At 38.4% G+C, this 22,779-nt stretch overlaps 2 protein-coding genes and 1 non-coding gene across 3 annotated transcripts in view; 1 reads left to right on the top strand and 2 right to left on the bottom strand.

The window, feature by feature from the left end:
* Nucleotides 1-8,117: 8,117 nt before the first annotated feature.
* LOC137393653 (trichohyalin-like) lies at nucleotides 8,118-15,279 on the bottom strand. Its single transcript, XM_068080292.1, has 11 exons — nucleotides 15,225-15,279; nucleotides 14,360-14,447; nucleotides 13,867-14,056; nucleotides 13,314-13,428; nucleotides 12,285-12,469; nucleotides 11,492-11,647; nucleotides 11,081-11,242; nucleotides 10,635-10,793; nucleotides 10,127-10,294; nucleotides 8,982-9,145; nucleotides 8,118-8,720 (listed from the first exon to the last, which is right to left on the bottom strand). The coding sequence occupies exons 1-11, from the start codon at nucleotides 15,277-15,279 to the stop codon at nucleotides 8,621-8,623; spliced, it is 1,542 nt and encodes a 513-aa protein (XP_067936393.1). The 3' UTR covers nucleotides 8,118-8,620.
* On the bottom strand, nucleotides 12,985-13,056 carry Trnah-gug (transfer RNA histidin (anticodon GUG)). The gene has a single exon. It is a non-coding gene; the product is annotated as a tRNA-His (tRNA).
* Nucleotides 15,280-16,600: 1,321 nt separating the features above from the next.
* LOC137393249 (uncharacterized) overlaps nucleotides 16,601-22,779 on the top strand; it is a 36,334-nt gene continuing 30,155 nt past the window's right edge. The window contains 6 exon segments of the mRNA XM_068079708.1: nucleotides 16,601-16,705; nucleotides 18,746-19,127; nucleotides 19,393-19,536; nucleotides 20,786-20,998; nucleotides 21,321-21,432; nucleotides 22,366-22,503. Of these exon segments, the coding sequence (XP_067935809.1) occupies nucleotides 18,749-19,127; nucleotides 19,393-19,536; nucleotides 20,786-20,998; nucleotides 21,321-21,432; nucleotides 22,366-22,503 (986 nt within the window). The 5' untranslated portion in view covers nucleotides 16,601-16,705; nucleotides 18,746-18,748.

Below are 22,779 nucleotides of genomic sequence, written 5' to 3'. Positions count from 1 at the left end.
GCAGAAGCATAATAATTATGTTAATGTAATCCGTGACAAACTTTTTTTCGAATCCCTACTGAAATAGCTTCAGCTTCTTTATAGGGTGACGAAAGACCAATCAAACACTGACTCTTTGTTGCATAACATCTGACAGCAGGCAAACTTGCTCTTACGTGTATTTGCAGTTCTTCAATTTGGAGTTGTCATCTCCTTGTAGCTTGAATAAACTAGTCCATTCGGTGCAGTCATTGTTTTCTCGATATTCGCTCTTATGTTTTCTCAGACGACTCCTCCGGTGTAATAGTTACCCTTAACATGCTACCGTCATCTTTGCTCTCATCCCCTCTTACGGACATTTTATCATTGTCTCCCCTTGCAGACACGGGGGATGATCTGGGTGTGTAGATATGTTTGATAGATGGCTTTGCTAGTTCGTTCTGCACAGTTAGAGTTGTGGGTCTTTTGCGCTGTAATGTAATGTACAAAACACTGAGAAACTCTTCTATGCTAGACAATACTGCAAAGTTTGCTTTGTTTTTTTCTTTTGAGTTCCGTTAAACGGTAATCTATATCAGTAAACGCCATCTTGTCATTCAGTTAGTCTGCATAAACTCTGAGTTTCCAGATTTTTGCCAATTCCATCAAAACTTTACACCCATGGGCTTCGTGCCTTCCGCCAGTTGACCAAAAATATTTGATTTCAAAACATTAACAACTAGCCTCATAAACATTCCCTTCATTAAGAACTCATGAATGCGTCTTCACATACATTCATGGATTGTTGTTGTGAAAGCAGTGCAGCAATTTGTGTTGGTAATTTACACGAAGCTGCGGGATATCTGATGGAAGGAAATCTCATGCAGGATTGAGCTTACTGCTAGTCTAAGATGTTATTGCCAGACGTCTTGGAATGTGAAAATAAACTGTAATACAGCTTTGCAAACTACATGTAAGTTTTTAAAAATTGCTCCAAAGATCCAGACTCAAGATAAAAACTCAAACACCAATTTTGACAATATGGGCTCTATAAGTACTTGCATGTAAGACAATTGGTTAAAACTCTCATGGATAAGAGACTTCAGAAACAAGTTGTTACATGTACCTCTGCTGTGCCAGGTAATGAGTCCTCATAGACTGTGGGTTCTAAGCTAAGCGAGGGCGGTCTCTTGCTGTTCCACACATCTCCCATAGCTCTAAACATTTGCATTGAGCTATAACAAAAACCCTTATGATATTCGAAAAGGTAGTAAAGGCTGGCACTACTTTTCAATGACCTCTGGCTACATGTCTCAAAGCCTTTAGTACTATATGTTAGAAAAATACCTCTCCAAACTAGGGTAGAAAAGCTATGTCATACACTAGAACTACTAGACTGATGTCACAGCACTAGCAAGCTACGAGGATCTCATGCCATTCAAATCTAAGATGTGTCTTATTGTGTTCAAGGGCAATAGTTTTATTGAAGAATCATATTGTGCGGTCCAACAGGTTTGTGTGAGTGGGAACAATGGCTATATCTTAGGAAATAGGCTCACATCTCTTCACTTAACGTACCGTGCCATGTCGAGTTGAAAACTGTTGTCAAAGGAAGTTGCCCTGTGGAAACAGGCACCTTCGTCGGTAGTAAGCCTTTTCTTACGCTTTGGGAGCTTACCCATCAAAATGTCTGCATACGGATATTCATTATCACTCTCTGGCTCAGACTAAAATCAACCCAGACACATATCATTAACCATTATACCATTCTTCCCATCATACCATTATGTAATTTTGCTTGTCCGTACATGGATACCTACTATTGGGTCTGTTTGCATCCATGTATCATCTTTTCTTTTTGGTAACGGTGGCTGAAATTTCTCCACAAAGAAGTTAAGTGTAGATACCTACAATGTGTAACCAGTAGTTATATTTAAGCAATCAATAACTACTGTAAGCACTGACATAAATTCTTAGTTTGTAATTATGTAATGTAGCCTTAATGGAGTGATATAGTGAACAGGGATCACACTTGTGCACAAATTCAAAAACGTTCCCTTTCATTATAATCTTAAATTTAAAAATGCTAATCTAGTAACATTCATAAGGGCCTGTAGCTTAGAAAGTTTAATGATCAAGCTGGCACACAGTGTATTAGTTTGTAAAAAGCCAAATGCTATGTTATACGCGGATGTTGGATGAATAACCATTATCAAGTCAAACTATAAATGGAGTTGTATGCTCTCACTAAGGTATCTATAGGAATGATGGCTTCATTTGCATTGAGTAGACAACTTTGTTTCAAAATTTGTGCTACCTATTTGATTTACTGTATATGTACAATGAGAATGTAATTAGCAACATGCAAAGCTTAATAAAGTTATTAGATTTCTATGTTATTAGTCACTTAGTAAAACATGTTTCAGGCTGTCTCATTGCTTTCCTCTCATCAGACTTATTGTATGCTTATAATACATAGAACTGTCTAACTTATAATGTTTTCAGTAGAGATTTCAATTTCATGCTGTTTAAAAATTCTTCTTTGTGTTTGAGTTCTTCATTTCTCTACCCTAAGAAAATATGCAACAAATAGACTGAGTACCTGGTAAGCGGCCATGATTGAACCAAGGACGAAGCCAGCCAGTATATCATACCAATGGCTACGCTTGACCCCAAGTTCTATGCAGGCTCCAAGTATGGAAATAATAAGAAAGAGAGTTGCAGCAAGTGGTTGTAGCACAAAAGCCTTGCTCCTGCTGATCATCTGGTGTAAGTATGCCTGCAAAACACATGTTGCCCGAGAGTTACAGATTCATGGAGTTGGCCATACAGCTTGTTCCTTCACTAGCAACTAGGAGCATAAAGAGAAGAGCATGTATTACCATAGCTAGTTAACACGCCAGTCAAGTCACTTAAGTTTTTGTAATAACATTTTCAGTATCAACAGCATCTATATATACCACTTTTACAAAAAGTCTCTTTACCTCATCTGAAGGCAGTTGGAACAAGAATGAACTGTTTTTATTTGTCAAAAAATGCAGCACGAAATGCTAAGTTGCACATGTATACCTATAATAGCTTGATAGAAACAGCAAGATAAAATATCTTTGGTTCAAATCATCTGAGACTGACAGTCTGACAGCTGCCTATTAAGGTGTGTGATGCTCATTGTTAAAAAAAAACAAGGCACAATCTTTTATACTACTGTTACGGCAGAGCTTCGTGACCAGAGCCGGCGAGACCAGAGCTGGGGAGGCTGACCCCACTGTCACCAGCATAACCGGGCCAAGCCTCCCTATCATAGGAGGAGACTCAATCATCGGTGAGCTGGCTCAGCTGACCCTAGACAGGACAAAAAAGAAATGGATGATGCTTATTATGAAGGTGCGATATATAAGTGAGACCATCGCGATCGTTAGGGCGGAGCCGTACTGCGCACGCGCTCTCCGCATGCATGTTCATTTGTTGTTTATGGCATCGACATTCATGTATATTTATATGTATTGTGTAAATATATGATATATAATATATATTTACACAATATATATTTAATATACATGAAGTTCGATGTCATAAACAACAAATGAACATGCATGCGGAGAGCGAGTGTGCAGTACGGCTCCGCCCTAACGATCGCGATGGTCTCACTTATATATCGCATCTTCATAATAAGCATCATCCATTTCTTTTATGTCTTGTCTAGGGTCAGCTGAGCCACTAACATATTATGTTAGTGGCTAACACTCGGTGTTAGCACTTTATTGCTCATCGGCTTTGTGAAAAGTGAAGGGCTGGGCAGAGTCCTTTACACTACTCCATAACTGTCTGACCTAGTATACAAGTTATGCACTACTAAAAAGCCATTATATAATTTAATTCTTACTTTAAACTATGTGGTTATTTTTTTATTGTAGAAGAGGACTGAATTGTAGGTTGAATGTTAAAAAGGAGGCTTCAATATATATGACAGCGAAGCAGGAGATATATTTGACACTTGACTAGTTGATCACGGGCCTTCTGTACTAAACTCACCCCCGTGAAGAGACAAGCAAAGGAAAGGGCTCCAACTGGCATTGAAGGAAATGATGTCCTACAACAAAATGAAGTTTAGATGTTATTGCAAATATCCATTTTCACACAACCCGATAGAATGAGGCCAATTTATCAGTAGCCTTGAGAGTTCTGAGGAACATAGACCACACAATGTCTGTTAGTCAGACTTTACCAGGTAAAGTTTACCCTCACTCTGACATCATGTTGTGTCATGAAGCTTAGCATGAGGTGGTCACCCGCAGGTATCATATATCCGAGACAGGTTTATAAAGCTATTACCTAGCGTCTATCAATTCTGTGATGTTTGAGCCTGTGCAGATTTCCTCAGTGGCCTCGATGCAGTTGGAGATGTTAGGCTGACAGACACTGAGAAAGTATGGCCTCGGGGTCGCGGTGAATAGTTTAACAGATTTGGATATGACAAGGCATCCCATCACACCAAAGATGTAGTTGCCTGTAAAAATATTAGTTAACGGGAGAAAGAGATTTAGATGTAATTATTATATCTTGCTAAGCTTTGTTTATTATTCACGAGGAAGTAATTCCAAGCTCGCTCTTGATTTGTATTAACCTGAGCTGTTCTGCTATCGGCAGCATTAATATTTACTGCTTTATAGTTAAACTTTTGACTACCTACTTTTGGTATATGTGAACTCTGTATTGTGCTATAAGACATGTAAATACATGTATATACTTATTCCTAACAGAAAACTATATTGAATCTGATTTAAAATCATGCTGTTGCTATCTCATTGCTCTTGTCAGTGTCTACAAGACCCTGTAATATCTATACTGACTGGTTGCTTGGTTGCGCCTGTTGACCTTAAAAAACTTACCAATAAACCTGAAGGTGCGCCTAAGAATAAGCGGTGTCTTCATGTGGTGAGAGAAAGAGCAGCCTGTGTGAAGACTGTAAAAGAACTCGACAGCAATCATCTGCAATAGAGAAGAAGGGAGGACTTCAATTAGTGAATTTTTATTACATACTAGCAGCACTTTCTAAAAACCTAGTGAAACAGCTGACAGCAGCAGTTATTATTACTGAGTTCTACCTGAATATCTACTTAGTGAGAAATCTTTCTCTGGTCAACTATTATAAATTGATGTCTACCATTGTAGTAACCTGTGGATCTGAACCCTTGCAAAGTTGAAGAGAGCTCAAACATAAGCATGGATTATGTTTATAATACATACTATGCTCGGAGGAGCCATCCAAGAGAAAAGGAAGACCCACTGCTCATCAATATTGTCTCCAAAAATAAAGAGTTCAAATACACTCTCATCCATGCGCTGGTTTATCGACCTGTCATCACAGTCAAACACTGTGTGTTTTCGTGGGAAGATATCCTGGAATCTAAATTGGCAACAAACATGAAAGTTTTTAGTACAACCTTCTTGTGTGGATAACAACTGAATGTGGTAGTAAACAGATCAATCTCATATAGTTATGAATAGCACCATCATTGTAGGCCCAATCGCTAAATCTGTTAGTGTATACACAATCATATTGAAAAAAACTGCAAAAACATTTGGTTATTATTTGTCCAAAACATTATAATATTTATTCCTATGATACAGAAAGTACTTGCTAGGCTAATAAAAAACTAGACTGAGCTCACTCCATGTAGTAAGCGAGTAGTCCTATACCCCCGATGATACCAGTCTGGAGAAGGAACAAGATTATCTTCCAGAACTCCTTCATAAACACCAGACACTTCCTCAATCTCTCTTTAGCCAGTTTCTTCATCAGCTCTTTTGGATCATCTGTGGGTGGAACAGTAGACGTCTCGCTGATGTCATCATCTTCTTTATAAAAAATACCATAGCATGTTATGTTACTGAGCATGAAAAAATTGTCAATTTTAATTGAAGCTATTCATTTTGAAGACTTGACATCTTTGACTTTATATCTAGTGCCTGTGAGTTCGATGAGCAGACAGAATTGAGAAAAGGTGTACAATATAACTTCTTTGTCATTCGTAATTGAGGGATTCATTGAAGACTTCATTATTATATATATATAGATTATTTGCAACTCTGAAATATTTGTATGCACACACTTATTTTAGTTCTATCTGAAATATTTTACAAAGCTACTTTACCAAGAAGTTAGCAAGTTGTATTTTAAAAACAGTACAGCAACTTTAAATAAGATAGGTACTGGCAGAAGCACAACAGAAATAGTGAACAGGTTGCTTTATCATTATTTCCATAAAAATACAATGTATTTTAAACATCTATAAACTATATTCGGCATCACTTAACATTTGATTAAGAACTATATACAGGTAGATGTTTATTTTTTTACATGCGTGCTGCCGACAAGTCATAGATTTGTATTTGGTAATGAGAAAAACTGAGTCAACTCGTAACATACTCTACCATCACTGGTGTTGTCACCATCCGAGGCGTGCCCGCTGTCGATATACGATGTCATATCTTCTTCAGATGGTTCTATCTCTCTCATATCTGAAGCATCATCTTCTTCTATTGAAGTTCGAGTTTTTGCTCTCTTTTTTGGCATTTTGTAGAAATCTAGGTGAAGACTATAAAAGGCCTGACTGTGAGGGCAGTCGTTGTCTTAGATAATGCTGACGATGAAAGACTTCAGAAGGAGAATAACTGGGAGTCCTCTATTGATCGGCTGTCTACCTGCTGTGATGTACATTCTATATAAAGAGTGTAATTCCCTTAGGGCCCACCACCTTGATCAGAAGCAGCCTCCGGAGAAGTAATATTAACTCAGCAACATTCTGGCTGTTTCATCATGAGTCGAAGACAGCATATGCGATTTCCCTTGACAAATCCTTCAATTGTTGGCGCATACACTAGCTGGTGAGCCTAACGTGACCTCACTATTGATAAATTGTATCTAGAGAAAAGAGAGTTGATGATCGTAAGCGGTTGTTTACAAAGTATTTAGATTAGTTATAAATATTAAACTTGTAAACCAAAACTATTTTGTTCAACCAATGATATACAGCCCCCTCGTAATTCAGGGAGGCTGTATATCATTGGTTCAACGCTTCACAATAGTAGCTCCAAACCGATCTTGCAGCAATTGACATTTGAGACCTGATTGATTCTGTTATACATGTTACAGTATCTCGAACATATACGTGTAGCATAGAAGTATAACAGGGTATTTTGTTTTTACCCATTTTATCAAAATGTATCTTTAAGTTTTCGTTGCATTACTATATTTTTAAAACTTATGAAGCGCAAACTTTGGTTTTTCCTTCCATGGCTATATAACTTTTGATATGCAATGTAACAGGCTAAAGATAATCATTAAAGTTCATCTTGCTATTTAATTAATAAAGGATAATGGTGTTTTGAACTACTACTTAGTTATTCATTGGGAAACCAAACCACAGTGATAAGTTTTGACATCATTACATGTCGAGTTTTTATTTCTCTTAGCTGAAGCAAGTTTCTACACAATATTTTATTAACCAGGATACTGCGTACAGTATATAGTTTGAACTTGACTGTTATTGGATATGAGAGTCAAGCGCAGGAAGAGCATACATACTGAGTATTGCTTCTGATGAACTTAGTGTGCAACTCTCTTCAACTTTGTATGTAGCGTTGGGCAGCGCCTGTCATGTCAGCGTTCCATAAATGCCACACTGCCTGCTTCATATAGTTTTCACTTGTTTGAAGCAGCCATGAACGATCTTTGGAACTTCAATAATGAGAATGATTACGACAGGAGAAAGTAAACAGGAAGTAAAGGAGCGAGGAAGTAAACAACGTAGTCATTTCGAGCATCACCTCATTGTTTCATAAATTTAAATGTTCTGTTACAGCTTTTGTGTGATTTATTAGTGGCATTTATTACTAGAGACGATTATATGGATCTACTGTGCAACTTCATATCTGTGGAAGACTCTCAACAACTCAACCAATACAGGTGAACAAGCTACTCTATGATAGCGCTTAGAGAGTGATTGTATAGTTCACATTTGTAGCCTAAGCGTTGCATTCTATGTACAAACACACCACACATTATAATCATATTATTGATGCATTACATCAGCAGGCTCTGAAGGCTAAATGATTAGAGTATATTTGTCTTGTAAAGAAGACACCCTTCAGGTTGAAAGAGTCATTTATAAATAATCTACTAGTCCGTCATAGAAATGGTATTACGTGAGTACAGGAATATGATCTATCGATCAACAGTTATGGAAATGAGCAACAGACAGTCAGGCGTAAAAAACATCCAGAAAATAGAAAAGGACAGCAATATAGATGCACAAATAATAAACCAGGACACACAATGATGCATTGATATGCAGTTTACATGTTAGCAGGGGTTTTCTAGATGTATAAGAGCTGAGCTATTAGACAGCTAAGTGTGAACAAACATTGACAGCGCAAGGGTGCTAAAATAAATAAAATTTTAAAAAACTATGATAGCAAAAGCTATGATAGTAAAAGCTATGATAGCAAAAACTATGATAGCAAAAGCTAGAAAAACATAAAAAATTAGCAATTAAAGAAGTCCAAATCAACTTATTCTAGTCTCAGAGACACATCAACATGCATATAGGCGAGTCAGGACACTTCTCTTTTTAGACATACTCTTTCCGTGTATCTCAACTCAAAGAGCATACATTCCCTTGCCAAACTTTCGAGAGGCCCTTGGGCTGCGAATCGATGATCTTGGACTTCTTGTTGGACTGCTAGCTCTTGCCATAGATCTACCAACAGTTATAAAATAATGAGTCTTTTCATGACAATCTAGAGCTATAGAATATTGACAAAAGAGAACTGTTGATGCAGAGGTAGCTTTGCTATAAATAATTTTAAACTACCAGTGACCCATCCAACTATCACACTTAAACAGAAACCTGTCCCCACATCTATTAAGTAGAATGAAAGAATGATACAGTTGTTTTGCCATGTTATGGTCGAGGTGTATGACAATTTTAGGCAATCTCCAGGCGACCCCAAGTACCTACCTACTAAGGGACTTCATGCTGTCAGCCATGTCTTCAAACTCTTTCCATCTTGAGCTCTGCAGGCTAGTGTCAGCCATCTTGTCATGCTCTAACGTAGAAAGTTCCAACTCTAAATCTCTCCTAGATTTCTTATTTGAGGCAAGGGTTACGTCTTTCCTGGCCAACTGTGGAGGAAGTTGTTGTTTAAGTACCAAGGGAAATGCTTGAAATAGTAAGAGCCAAGTGACATCAGTGATGTCCGGTTTTATAAATATCCAAGACATTATTGATTCCCATCGTTTACTTTTTTGTCTTATCAAACAAATGCCACACCCCGTATGTCCCGTAACAAATCATCAATTCACAACTAACAAGGCAATCAAAAAATTATGTGAAAAGGTATGTGAAAAGGTATGTGAAAAGGTATGTGAAATTTGTCATATGATAACCAAGGTGAAAAGGAGAGAATGATGTCGACAACAAAGATGCCGACAGCAAAGGCTATCACAAACATTGAAAATGAATTACACTGAGAAAAGCTAACTACATCAAATGATCAACTTAGCAGAAAAATGCTATAGTGCTCTCAAAGTTTTTTAGGACACTGAACTTTAAGCATCTCTCACCACTATGTGTCTTTTCTGGGCATGTACTGCTTCACATGATGACGTGGTGACTCATGTGACTCATGAAGATGTTATGAAAAACATGTTACGCATGTTATTCATGTTACACATGAAAAACATTATAAGGTTACCTCACGTTTAATCATAGAGGGAGAAACAATTTTGCGAAAAAAGTTTCCAAATTAAACGCAGTTAAAGAATAAACTACGAGAATCAGACCATGGAGAGAAATCCACAGAAAAATAGCAATTTACTGGAAAAGATTAGGATTCGAACAATCACTACACTCCTTGTTTATACATTACAAGCTTGTCTACCAGTAAGAGTTGTCCACCCTCTCATCTGTTTTGTACTGAGGTTAGCTGCAAGTAACACCTTGGTGTAGCGCTAGAGAACTCAAACACCGGAATAACTGGTAAAATGAATGAGACGACCTAGTGAGAGTTGAGGTTGCTAATGAGCCCCGGACACTATGTAAGCGTTTATAGAATAAAATGGGTGTCTAAGGATTTTCACACGATGTAACTACCAATAGTTCACCTGACGTTGGAGCTCCGCCACGTGGTCAACTAGCATCTCCTTGTCTCGCTTCAACTGTCGATTCTCATTCTCCAGGAAAGCGTGCTTGCCTTCTGACTCATAGAGGGCGCTTCGAGTTGAAGTGTTGTTCAACTCAAGTGATGTCGCCATGTTCTTTTGCTTGCTCAGCTACACATAAGAATAGCCGCAGACTACACAACTAGACATAGAGCGATGCTCGTCATCATTTTATTTGAGAATCTTTACCAGGACCAATGATGTCTTGTGACAGCATATGATAACCCTTAAATAATGCCCTATTTTTTGAAGTTTTTAAATTAGGTTAAAAGTATTTATGCTCATATTATGATGTTGGTCTACATATTGTTCACAGTCTACAGCCATACTGTGCAAAGTATGGCCTACAGTCAAAATGTAACAAATAAAAGTTTGTAAAGATTTTTGGTGAAATTTTCTGTAGCCAAGGTTAGCTGAAGCCTAAAAAGACAAAAAACAGGACATCAATTACCTGCTCCAGATAACTTTCGCTTCGATTCTTTTCTTCTCTCAACATCTCTTGCGTTTGCCTTAATTGGGCTTGGAGTTGTTTCTCCTTGTCGCTCAGCATTGACAATTCAACTAAATTCCGTGATCTGCGCCCATCTGTCGCTTCTCTCAGTTCTCTTTCCTGTTCAATAGAAGTATCAATATAGTTTATGACATCAGATGCTATAAAAATATGCTTAAAAGGATCTTGCAATGCAGTTTTCTTTAATTAACAATAGGAGACGGAAGTTGACAACTCTCAATCATAATCTTGTTTATAAGGAAAGGGTATGAGTGAATCAACTCTATTATATTGACTGCATAATAGATTTAATGATCAACTTTAAGCAATGAGCACCAAGAAACAGGTTTGTGTCTACAAGTAATGGCATCTTAGGCGTTTCTTGTAGTCATAACTCATTAACAGACCCGAGCTAGCTGGCGTTCAAGGTCATCGACTCTGTTGCTGAGTACTGTGTTGTCCTGTAGGACTTCTGAACTTTCTTGCTGCGCTCGATCCCTCAGCCGTTGCTCGTCTCCATTTCGTAATTCCGCTTCCTTCAGTTTTCCTCTCAGACTCCTTATTTCATCCTAAGTAACCCAATGAGACTGTCACTGACTACATAAAAGGTAGGGATAAGTAAACTGACTTAACAAGGAGAGACTGGTGTCAAGGAGAGACCGGTGTCAAGGAAAGACCGGTGTCAAGGAGAGACCGGTGTCAAGGAGAGACCGGTGTCAAGGAGAGACCGGTGTCAAGGAGAGACTGGTGTCAAGAAGACACACCAAAGCTTGACTATTTAGGTCAGAGTGCAGCTACTGAGTGTTATATCTGCTTACTCTCAAATCTTTAACAGTTCTGTCATGGACTACGGCAGCATTGGTTATGTACCGGTCTTCCACTTCCCGTGCGTGAGACTCAGCATCCAATAACTCAGCCCTCTTCTCTCCGAGGGCCAACTCAGTCACCTTATGTTGGTGTGTCTTTTCATCCAGCTGCAAACAGGCCAATACACAAACACATGCAGAGACATTTGAGTTAGCCTGAGCATGGCTCTCTCTCCCCCCCCCCCAAGAGAGCCATGCCCAGGCTACATTTGAGTGTTCCATTTCTAGTGTGCTTGGACACACCCCAAGTTCAAACCGCTCTTAGAGACAAACAAAAACAGCGAAACTCCAGACAGCTGAAAATCTGAGAGACGAGAGTGCCATTGCCTAATGATGCATGCAGTCTGACAGCTTTGCAGTGTCAGCTGAAGATGGGCCGCTCCGCTGTCTTTTATGGAAAAACCTCACACATACACTGTATAAAGATTATTGACGCTATAAGCAAAACACGTGATAGAATTCTTGAAGCTTTCTCTTAGAGTGGGAGCCAAGAATCGCTCGAGTTTTTTTGTGTCATATTGTTTAAGTTGTCATTGTGAAGCAGGGACTAACACTGATTAAAGAACCAAAGAACTTTTAGCATATCGAAAGCTGACTGTTTAGCGAATGTAACTATTACAGAACTGATAGCAGCATAAAAGCTCACGAGCAATTGAAATTAAGGTTGATGTTCGACCACTTTTGTAAAACTAAAATTTTATATTTGAATAGCAAATGTAACTTGGTGCCAATATGCTGTAGGTACCTGTTTTCGGAGCATGCGTATTGTATCCTCGGCATTCAAAAGCTGCAGTTCAACTTTATCTTTGTCCGTAGACACGTGCTCAACCTGGTTTGATTTTCTCGAGTTCTCAACGTAAAGCTGATCTCTTTCCCTTCGAAGTTGAATGATCTCTTCTGACAGAGTGCGCTTCTCTCGCTGCCTCTCAACTGTAACGATGCAAACCTCGCAATAACAAGACAAGCCTTCCTGAGAAAAATACTGTCAGCGTGGCTAATGAACTACAACCTCTTTCTTTTATACTTGGAGTCCTGCTAACATTCCCTTTGTTTATCGTAACTTGTAAATTTCTTCTGATTTTATTTTGTTCTCTCAGAGTTAGTGAAAATTTAACACATGAATTATTATTTCTTATTTACCATTTGTCAACTTATGGAAGTATAAAGTTATTTTTGCACATCATCTGCATATTTGATAGCATAAATACCAAGAATTTGCTTTGTATCAGATGCATGAACTGTTTAGTGTAATTGTCATCTGTTGTCATGTTGCACAGGCCTGTAGTATTTCGTAAAGACAAACGAGCGTGCTGAAAAAAAACAAACTGATCTGACATAGCAGCAGAAATATCTCATAGATTACAGTTTGGATACATCAAGTAAACTCGATTGGTTATGCGACCTTCATCATTGAGATTTTAATTAATACCGGTAGTAGGCAAAAGTGCCATGACCAGGATTCGAACCTGGGTTTTCGCGGCCACAACGCGAAGTACTAACCACTATACTATCATGGCTCGTCGAATTACACGAGACTTATTTACAGTCTATTGACAAACTATTAATAAACGCCGCCGCTATTGATATGACTCGACGTTCCGCATGAGTTGCGCTGGACATTGAAATAATAACCAAGGCTGCGACGTTGACTCGACCATGATTTTTCAGAGGATTTATCATGTTGTTGCGCCTAAAAGGTACTAGCTACACATCTCTACAAATAAAAATGTGCGCATAGAATGATCTCCAATAAATATAATGAGATACAACACACTTTCTTCCTGTTCAAGCCGAGTAAGAACACGCTCCTTTTCACTTTGCACAACATCCAGACTGGCTTCTCGTCTCTTCACTTCTAGATTCAACTCATCAACGTCCGTCTGCATGTTCTACAATAGTTAGCACGCTTGTGGAATGAACAAAAGAATAAACCAGGTCACAGTCTATAACAGACTCCATGGTATCCCTAATAAATGTTGACAATGTTTGTCACATGAGGTGCTGCCTACTCTGGAATATTAGCTATAAAGTTATTAAGACAATAGAGAATCAGGAAGTAAAGATACATGGATTGCTTAAACAAAGGAAACAACTGATGGATTTTTGGTGAATATCCTGAGCCATTAGGAAAGTTGAAGCTCATACCAACACAAATAACAGATTATGATAAAAGGCATTACCACTATGGGCACTATGTTTGTATCACAGTGGTACCAGTTACTGAGTGTGTTAAGAATAGTTTTATGGCTATTTGACATTTCTAAAGCGATTGGATGACAACCTGATAGTTCTACTTGTGCCAGCAGCCTACTAAAGTCTATACTCACCCTGAGCTTGTAGAGCATCCTCTCAGCCTCGGCTGACATCTTTGGGTGCATGTCAGTCGCTTTTTTAGCCTGTTCTCTCAGGTAGTTGGCTTCAAGTTCCAAAAAGTAAACCTGTTGCTGCAGGTTTTTGATGTAATCATTTTCAATAGTCTGAAGCTCAGCCGAGTTGGTTAACGACTTGTTTAGCTTCCTACAACAGGTATGATGCTCAAGTAGAACTCATGAGCAACTTGGCACGAACTCTAAAAACAAGGTTTCTACGAAAGGTTTTGCTAAGCTCTGTACTATGACTAGCTGAGTAGTAAGGGAAGCATACTAGAAGCTATTTGACTGTCACACAGCGGAACATACATGTACATGTCCAAGTTACAAGTAAGGTCACATATGTGTGGATAACTAGAGCTATTACTCGCGACATAAGGAAATTATGCTCGGACAGTAATTATAGATGACATGATAGTGGTAACATTAGCTGCTAATCATAGTAACCCACCCACTTCGACTCTTTCTCAAACTAGGACTGCTGCTTCTACGAAGCGGCGAGGGGCTTCTTGCTCTTGGAACATCTGTCAAGTAGGTGCCTATAAGCAAGCGATGTGCCCTATCAGTAACAGCCTTGTTAGGTACACTGTGGCTTAATACGAGCTAGTAGGAGTTGCCAAACATGTTTCTAGGTGGTTAGGAGTATTTTGAAAAAACTTTATACCAAAATACACTTACAATGAATAACGCAATCAAATTTTAAAATGAAATGTATGTTTTTTTCCTACTTTTTTGGTGTTTTTGTTTTCCCGACCTATCTAACAGGCCATCGGTCAAGAAAAGAAATATCTCTTGAGTAATACTGAGTCTTCTATAAATTGACTTTCTCAAAGTCAGTTTTGCTAGAGCTCGAGAAGCGTACTAAGAATAGACACTTTAGACACTAAAAAAAGACCAGTCGACTTACTGGTGAGCTAAGCTTTGTGCTCTATTGCAAACATAGCGGTGGGTCACTCAAGGGTCTTAAGGTAAATGTAAAACAAGGTCATCGATGCCACGATGAATACTTGTGTAATACTTGAAGCAAAATCGGCTAGCCACTACTCATGACAATTAACAGAAATGCTCAGCTGCATGGCTTTCATTGGGATAGGGGTTTGCCAACCATTTAGTGTAAAACTAGCCAAAATAATAGTTGCATTCTTCCCCAAATAGTGAACTCATTTTTGATATATCAAAGATGAAATTCGTTGAGTTGTTGAGTCAATTTCGTTGAGTTGTTTACAATACTATATACATGTTCATAACAAAATTATTACCTATTTACACAATGAAATGTTTGAGCATCCAGAAAAGGACTTGATAGGTGAACTAACCTTTACTGCCAGATGATTCCTTCGTTTTTTTAAAAGTAGATGATATCCGAGACATCACGATTGCTAAAACACGGTAAGCTTTAAACACTGCAATGACCAGAATGTTTCCAAATGTTTACAAGTTCTTTTATAATCTGTTATAAATTTATATCTCTGATATACCAGTTAATAGAGATATTCTAAGAGTTCAATAATTCCATGAACAGTTTTGTAATTTAGTCACAGATAGATCATCAATTAGGTGAAATTACAGAAACTCCACGAGGAGAAAACTTCAACATTTCTCATAGTGAACTTCCCTTATTGCTTGGGCCAAAAAGATTTAACCTGCTAATGGAAAACAAATATTACTGAACACACTGGATTATGCAAGAGACTCACTTATTTGTCAAGCAAATAAATTACTCATTAACGTATTCAAACTTGCCTAAACAGTTAATTAAATATTTAGACCTACATACATGTATGTTTTACATTTTCAAATAGAAGAAATTTAGTTTTCTCGGTTTAATAATTTCAGCAATATTTTTTTTACATATTTATGTTGCGATAGAGTTCAGTGTAGCAACATTCAAATGTTTTTTGTTACATGCATTCACTACAAGGTTACATTATAGGATAGCAAAACTACAGATTGGATTTTTGGTGGACTGTACAAGAAGTAGATAACTTCCTTTAAAATCAGGAAATACCTAGCTTAACTAGATAGACACTATGAAGGCAGGTGCCGAGCATACATGCTTGAAGGTAGCTAAATTCACCCATCCTATTCAAGTAGAAAAGCTCAACACCATGAACTGCTGCAAACAACGAATTTGTAACGCCTTTGCAAATTTGATTTCAATCAAAATCGTTCTTAAACCTTATAATCATCCAATTAAACAGTCGGTCACTTCAATACCAGGAATACTACCAAGTGATAACCGAGTCTTATTAGGTTTTCAATCCCCACCACAATAATAAATATAGTTGAACTTGTTTGCTAATATTACTAAACAAATAAGCCAATGTGCACAAAACGCATACTTATTGCATGTTGAAAATAAGCGAAAACCAGACTTTATTTGTAGTCTAACCTCTGTTCATGTATTTCAACAGAAATAATGTCTAAAACGTGAGTACGACGCCATTTACATGGTTACCACACTGATGTCTTCATCATAAATAAACATAACAGTAATATATGGTTGATATTTGATCATTAGAGTTTTAGAATGGTAATTATGTAGTGTGGAGCTCGAGCTATTAGCCTTCGCTTTTCATGTAGAAATTGTGCGCAACGTGCTTTAGGTAAACGCGATAACTCATTGATCCCTTCAAAGAACCAATAGGTTGGGTTTGGTTAAATCTATATATATGTAGACATCGTTTTTTATGAAATGGTGTAATGTAATTGACTTTAAAGGTCGCATACCAAACTACCAAAAACTAACAGATTCTTCAATTTTAGAGTACAGACAATACAATGATTACGTGATAATGTAAGTCATGTTTTGTACTGTGTTTGATAACACTTGAAAGCGTGATCAATCGTAATATTGATGATATAACAAATTAATCCTAGAACGTTACATGATTTGTAGTAACCAAGAGTATATTTACTATGTCAGAGGTTTCTGGCACAGAATTTTAATATTGTAGAATAGTTGAAACTAAAAACCTTTTACTTGTAGAAGCGTATTTGTCTATGTAGAAACGCATTGATTCCTTTCTAGCCGTTCTTATTATGTTCGTGGATCAGTGTCTATATGTTCCATCTACCAAAAGGAATATGCAGTTCAATTCACTTTTAGTCTATTGCAACAAGAAATGATTCGACGAAACTCGGTACCATGTAGAGGTTTATAACTTACTGGTCTGCAACGGGTTCAAAATATTTTTATCGCATCGGCTAAGCATTATTCTGTCCTTCAGAAACATGTCTTTACTATGTTTATGATGTTAAACAACATAACTTTTCTGATGTTTAATTTTTTAGTTATAGGATGGTACGCACATTTCACAGTAGTCCATGATATGCTGGATAACCTTTTTACCCAGTTAAATGTTTATGAAGCTATGCTTTTGTTTTTATTTATTCTCTACTTCATGCTATCATAACTTTGTAATCGCATGGAATTATTGGTCAGCTTGTCTAGTAGATATGGGTTCTATAATAGATAGTTTGGATATGTATATCAAGTTTGGATCCCAAGAATCTTTGGATTCCTAGGATATCCAAAGTGTCTGTAGTTCGGATACGGGTTCTCTTTTTGCACTAGTAAATACTTTGAAAATTTTGTTTCGAGTATCAACAGCTGGGTTTTCCTTTATGTTCTCAATAGAGAGATTTCATAAAACAAAAATATGTATTTTAAAAGCCACTAGTTTACTTTAAAACAAATTTAAGAGTAAGCTATTAGCTTACCAGCTCACCATCTCTCATGACATCATGGGAGATGGTGAGCTGGTTAGGTCATAATTTAGTTTTATGGGTTGTACAGTAGGACATAATAGCTATTATTGCTAGCACTTATCTGCCTAGTTAACTCATCTTATCTGATATAGTTTACCAACTATGTTTTACTAGCATGGTATAGATAAAAAAGAGTGCCTTTTTTCAGCAGTGCCGTAGTCATAAAAAACTTTTCTCTTTTTAATTGTTTTGCTACCATTTTTCTTTTACACTTTACATTTGGTTTTCAATTATTTATCCCATTCCATCCTCTTTTCATACATTTTAGTACGCATTAAAATACTGTAAAAACCTTTTTTTCTTCACCAACGCTTCACTTATGGTTTAGGTAATTCTCTTGTTGGAGCTATATTGCTAGAGCGATAGTATGAGCCGGTTGCTCTTCTACTATGAATTATAAAAGTGTAATATTTAAAGCTCACTATCAATATATATATAAACCTTTTAATAAAAGTACATAAAAGTGTCTAATGTAACATACTACTGCCCACATGAAGGTCTATTTTACTAAGCCTGTGGAACCCATGTCTCAAATATTTGATATGATGTAACATATATAATATATCTTATCGCTTGTCTCCATGTATATGTACATATATATCACACAAGGCATATCTTATTTACGACATCATGTAACCAACAGAGTTATGTCCTATTGCTAGTGGTATGGTGTGCATATGTATGTTACGCCGACGGTCATGCTAAATAGCTTTTTCAGCCACTTCAAGGCAGGGAGTGTTTCATCGTTCTTCATGCTATATTACACTTTCTAACTCTGCCCCACATGAGAGTATTAGCTGATTAGCTAATAGCCTGCTTTGTCTGTATATCCCAGCATTGACTACTAATGCAAAATCTGAAATATTCGGACAATGTATGGCTAGTAGGTAGCTAGTTACTAGATACGCCTAGTTGCCATCAACGTAGCCATAACATATGTCACAGGCTGTGACTCGTATGCTCCAATGCTTCTGCTTACCGGTTGTCAGCAGTCATACATGCTGACTAGGAGTAATCTTCTCTATACACTTTTTCTGTCTAAACAGTTGATAGACTCATTTTGTAGAAAATGTCTCAGAGGAATTTTGGGATTGATTTGCGGCAACGTGGCAACCGAAATGTTGACAATTTAAGTGAGGAGGAACAAGAGTTCCGGCAAGCTTTGGACTCCATCCCTCCTCCTACCCCTCCTGATGGGGGCTGGGGTTGGGTAGTAGTCTTTGCCTCATTCCTCATCAATGCAATAGTAGATGGGCTGTGCTACAGTTTTGGGATCTTACTCCCCGAGTTTGTCTATCATTTGAGCCGCAATACAACTGCCGTGCCTGAAGTCTTGGTGGAACCTGCTGATCATGTTCTGAGACTCGTGCCCTCTCAGGAGCAGCCATATATCACCGCTTACATAAGCTTTGGGGGAGCCTTGCTTCTAGGTGTCTACATGATCTCAGGTAGGGATTTGTACTGTTCATGCCTACTACTGTTCATATATTATCAAATAATTGGCTTTTTGAGGGTACTCCAACACAATCTTCAGTCTTTCTTGCTCACGCCTTGTCGTTTTTAGTTCTCTTTTGGTATATGTAGTTTTGTGTTCATACAGACCCAGTGTTGTATCAGCAACCAGTCAGTGTGCTGTATGCCCTATTCTGTACACAACTTGTGTCTGAAGGGCTTACTGGTTTGACTAACATAGCTCTTGGTATGTCATTGCAGGGCCGGTTGCCAGTGCACTTTGTAACAAATTTGGCAGCAGACGAGTGGCGATGAGTGGATGCTTTCTCTCCTCTCTTTCTATATTTTTCTCTGCATTTGCGAACAAGCCACCCATGTTCTTGCTCCTCTTTGGGCTGGGCACAGGTAAGCGGCAGCAGCAGCATATGGATAACAACGCTTGCTGCCAGTCATAAGACTACTGCATAGCATGCGTAAACAGATTATATGTATTTATCAATTTGCAGATATAATGAAGAACACTTGTAGACATTTAGGAGAGGTGACGCTCAATGCACCTCATGATCTTCGGCTCCTGTCACATTCCAACCAAAAATTTTTACATTATTATATTATGCAATAGCGGATGAGGAGAGTAGACTCCAGGCTTGGTACTCTGGATTTTTGGCAATAATTTTTTTACCTTCTACAGGCTATATCTTTCCTGCACTTGGGAGGATCTCGCACGTTTTCCTGTTGGTGACATGGAGAACTATGTCACAAACAGACCTCAAATACAGTGTTAAATTGAATGATACCTATTAGAAAGTTTGTGACTCACGGGTGGATGCCACTCATTATTGACTTATTTTGCTAAATTTTTTTACCAGCTAGACCTTTGTGTTTTTGTTGAGCTATTCTACTGAAGGCTCAGAGCATGGCTGTATACTTTAGTTTCCTATTGCTCTTACACTTGAGGTATTTGTAATACAGGATAGAAACACGATTGTAAAAATATAATGTGAATACTCAGCTCATGACATCCTTCCTTCTAATGTCCAACAATGCTCAGTTGTTTTGACAGTTGTCTGAGCCTAATTAGCAAGTACCGGTAGATGATTCTAGCATTCCTACTTATTCCAGGATCTTCCTAATCAGTGTCCACAGCGAATCACATATGTAGGTGTTCCTTTAAGGTGCTTTATATGAATATACTTCTTTTGCTCTCTGGCGTTTGCACAAAATCTCCGTCATTGATTGCGGGGAAAGGGGGTGGGCGGGTATGTGAGTAGCACTCATTGGTGCCCATGGGGAGCCATAACCCCAGAGTTATTCTCGACAGAGCACTTACAATGATAGCGTTAGGCAGTCATTACCCTGTAAGGTAGTGCAAGATGCGTCTATGAATCCATTAGCAACATTTCTCATATTTACTGAACTTGTACCATGTACTGCGAGTGGTCAGTTAGTGGAGCATGAATCTATTGGTTTAGCAAGGGAATTTGCATGTTATAGCAAGGGCTTTACACCAACTGCTGGATTAGTACCTATATCATCAGCAAGATCTGCTTTACACACAGCTACCTGAATCGGTGGTAAACATTAGGCTGGAGTCCGAGCTTTAATCTGTGTAATAAATGAAGTTCCTGGCTGTCATTTGTAATTCTGTTTACAGGTATCGGATTTGGCATGATGTTCTTGGCTGCATTGCTTATAGTTGGCTTCTATTTTGAAAAGAGGCGAGTGCAAGCAACTACCATCGCTATGTGTGGCTCAGGAGTGGGCATGGCTGTCATGGCTCCCTTCGTCTCACACCTTCTAAATGAGTTTGAATTGAAGGGGTGTGTAGCTCTCATTAGCGGGGTAGTACTTCAGGGATTGGTACTGGGTAAGTGCCTGGTTCTCTCTCACCTTTCCTTCCTAATTGTTATCCACGTCTTCCTTGTTCTTACCTCTGCTAGACCACCATTTTTTTTTGTTACTGGTATGCAGATAGCCAGGGTTTCTCCATTTATCAAGTGAATTTCAGTTTACAACATTTTCTCCCTAATATAATATTGTCTGTTTAGTTTGCCCGTCTCTTTAACTGTTCCAACAACTTTGGCTCTCTCTCTTGCCATATGTATCAAACTAAATTGAATCAACACTTGTCTTGGTATGATCAACTGTAGTTGTGCATAAATTTATTATTGCGTTGGGTTCTTTGGCAGCCACTCTTTACCGACCACTTGATGCTGACCTGAAACGCCGTAAAAAGCTGCTAATACGTCGGTTGGAAGAGGATAAGAAGATAGGCCCTCAGACTTGTATGATCATGCAGAGGTAGGATTTATTTTTTGTTTTATTGTGTCTGCTTGTTTTGGGCTCAATTTTATAGAACGCATCATGTAGTCGCTGTAAACAGTATGAATGAACATAGGTGTAGTACTATTATAGTAGGTTTTGCTAAACTTTCCAAAGTTGTTATTGTGCGACCTTGAACATAATTGGCCCTTGTATTACGTCGTTGGCCTACTATTGTCAGTTTTTATGTAGATGCAAGTTCTGCCTGGGCTAGACATGTAATGCATGATGGAAAATGGTATGACTTGAACACAAATGTACATAGTCAACGGTAAAGGTGTTGGGTGAGGGATTAATTTACTATGTCAAGCTTAACAGTACCGGTGAGTGATGAAGGCACTGGTGAGTGATGAAGGTACCGGTGAGTGATGAAGGTACTGGTCAGTGATGAAGGTACTGGTGAGTGATGAAGGTACTGGTGAATGATGAAGGTACCGGTGGGTGATGAAGGTACTGGTGAGTGATGAAGGTACCGGTGAATGATGAAGGCACCGGTGAGTGATGAAGGTACCGGTGAGTGATGAAGGTACCGGTGAGTGATGAAGGTGCTGGTCAGTGATGAAGGTACTGGTGAGAAATGAAGGTACTGGTGAGTGATGAAGGTACCGGTGAATGATGAAGGCACCGGTGAGTGATGAAGGTACCGGTGAGTGATGGTTACTCGGTGCTGGGGATGGTTAACTGGTGATGGTTAACGGGCTGGTGATGGTTAACTGGTACTTGTGAGGTAAAAATCTACTGATAGTTGTCTCTCCAAAAATGGTGTTAATTGCGTTGCTGAGGATTGGTTCTTATATAGTGAACTGCATTCACCACTTTTCTTGTCTGAGGCAAGCTAAATCATGCAGATAACCTGCATAAAAATTAATCAACCTGCAGATAATTGGGAATTTTTTTCTGGACTGGTTGCAGACTGCTGGAAGAGAAAAAAAGGCAGCGGACTGTTTCTACTGGCAGCATGAATAATGTTATAATCACCAGAGAGAATGAGTTTTTGAAGGCGGATGACTTAAATGAGTTTAGGGAGAGAAAGCCATCAATCATCAGCAGGTAGGGCTGCTATTGGCCACCCACTTTTGTTCACCCACTATTGCCCAAACACCATTGGTCACTCACTATTGCTCACTCACTATTGCTCACTCACTATTGCTCACTCACTATTGGTCACTCACTATTAGTTACTCACTATTACTCACTCATTATTTGTCATTCACTTATCAACACTATTGGTCATTCTCTATCAGTACTCAGGCTTCAGTATGCCCTTTCTATTTCCATTGTTACTTGCAATGCTAGGGTGCTCTCCAGCTAGCAGGTTTCTGTACA

The sequence above is a fragment of the Watersipora subatra genome, chromosome 4 (assembly GCF_963576615.1).
Source record: "Watersipora subatra chromosome 4, tzWatSuba1.1, whole genome shotgun sequence".
Taxonomy (NCBI): domain Eukaryota; kingdom Metazoa; phylum Bryozoa; class Gymnolaemata; order Cheilostomatida; family Watersiporidae; genus Watersipora; species Watersipora subatra.
Note: the sequence above shows the minus strand (reverse complement) of the source record. Positions and strands in the feature narration are given on the sequence as shown.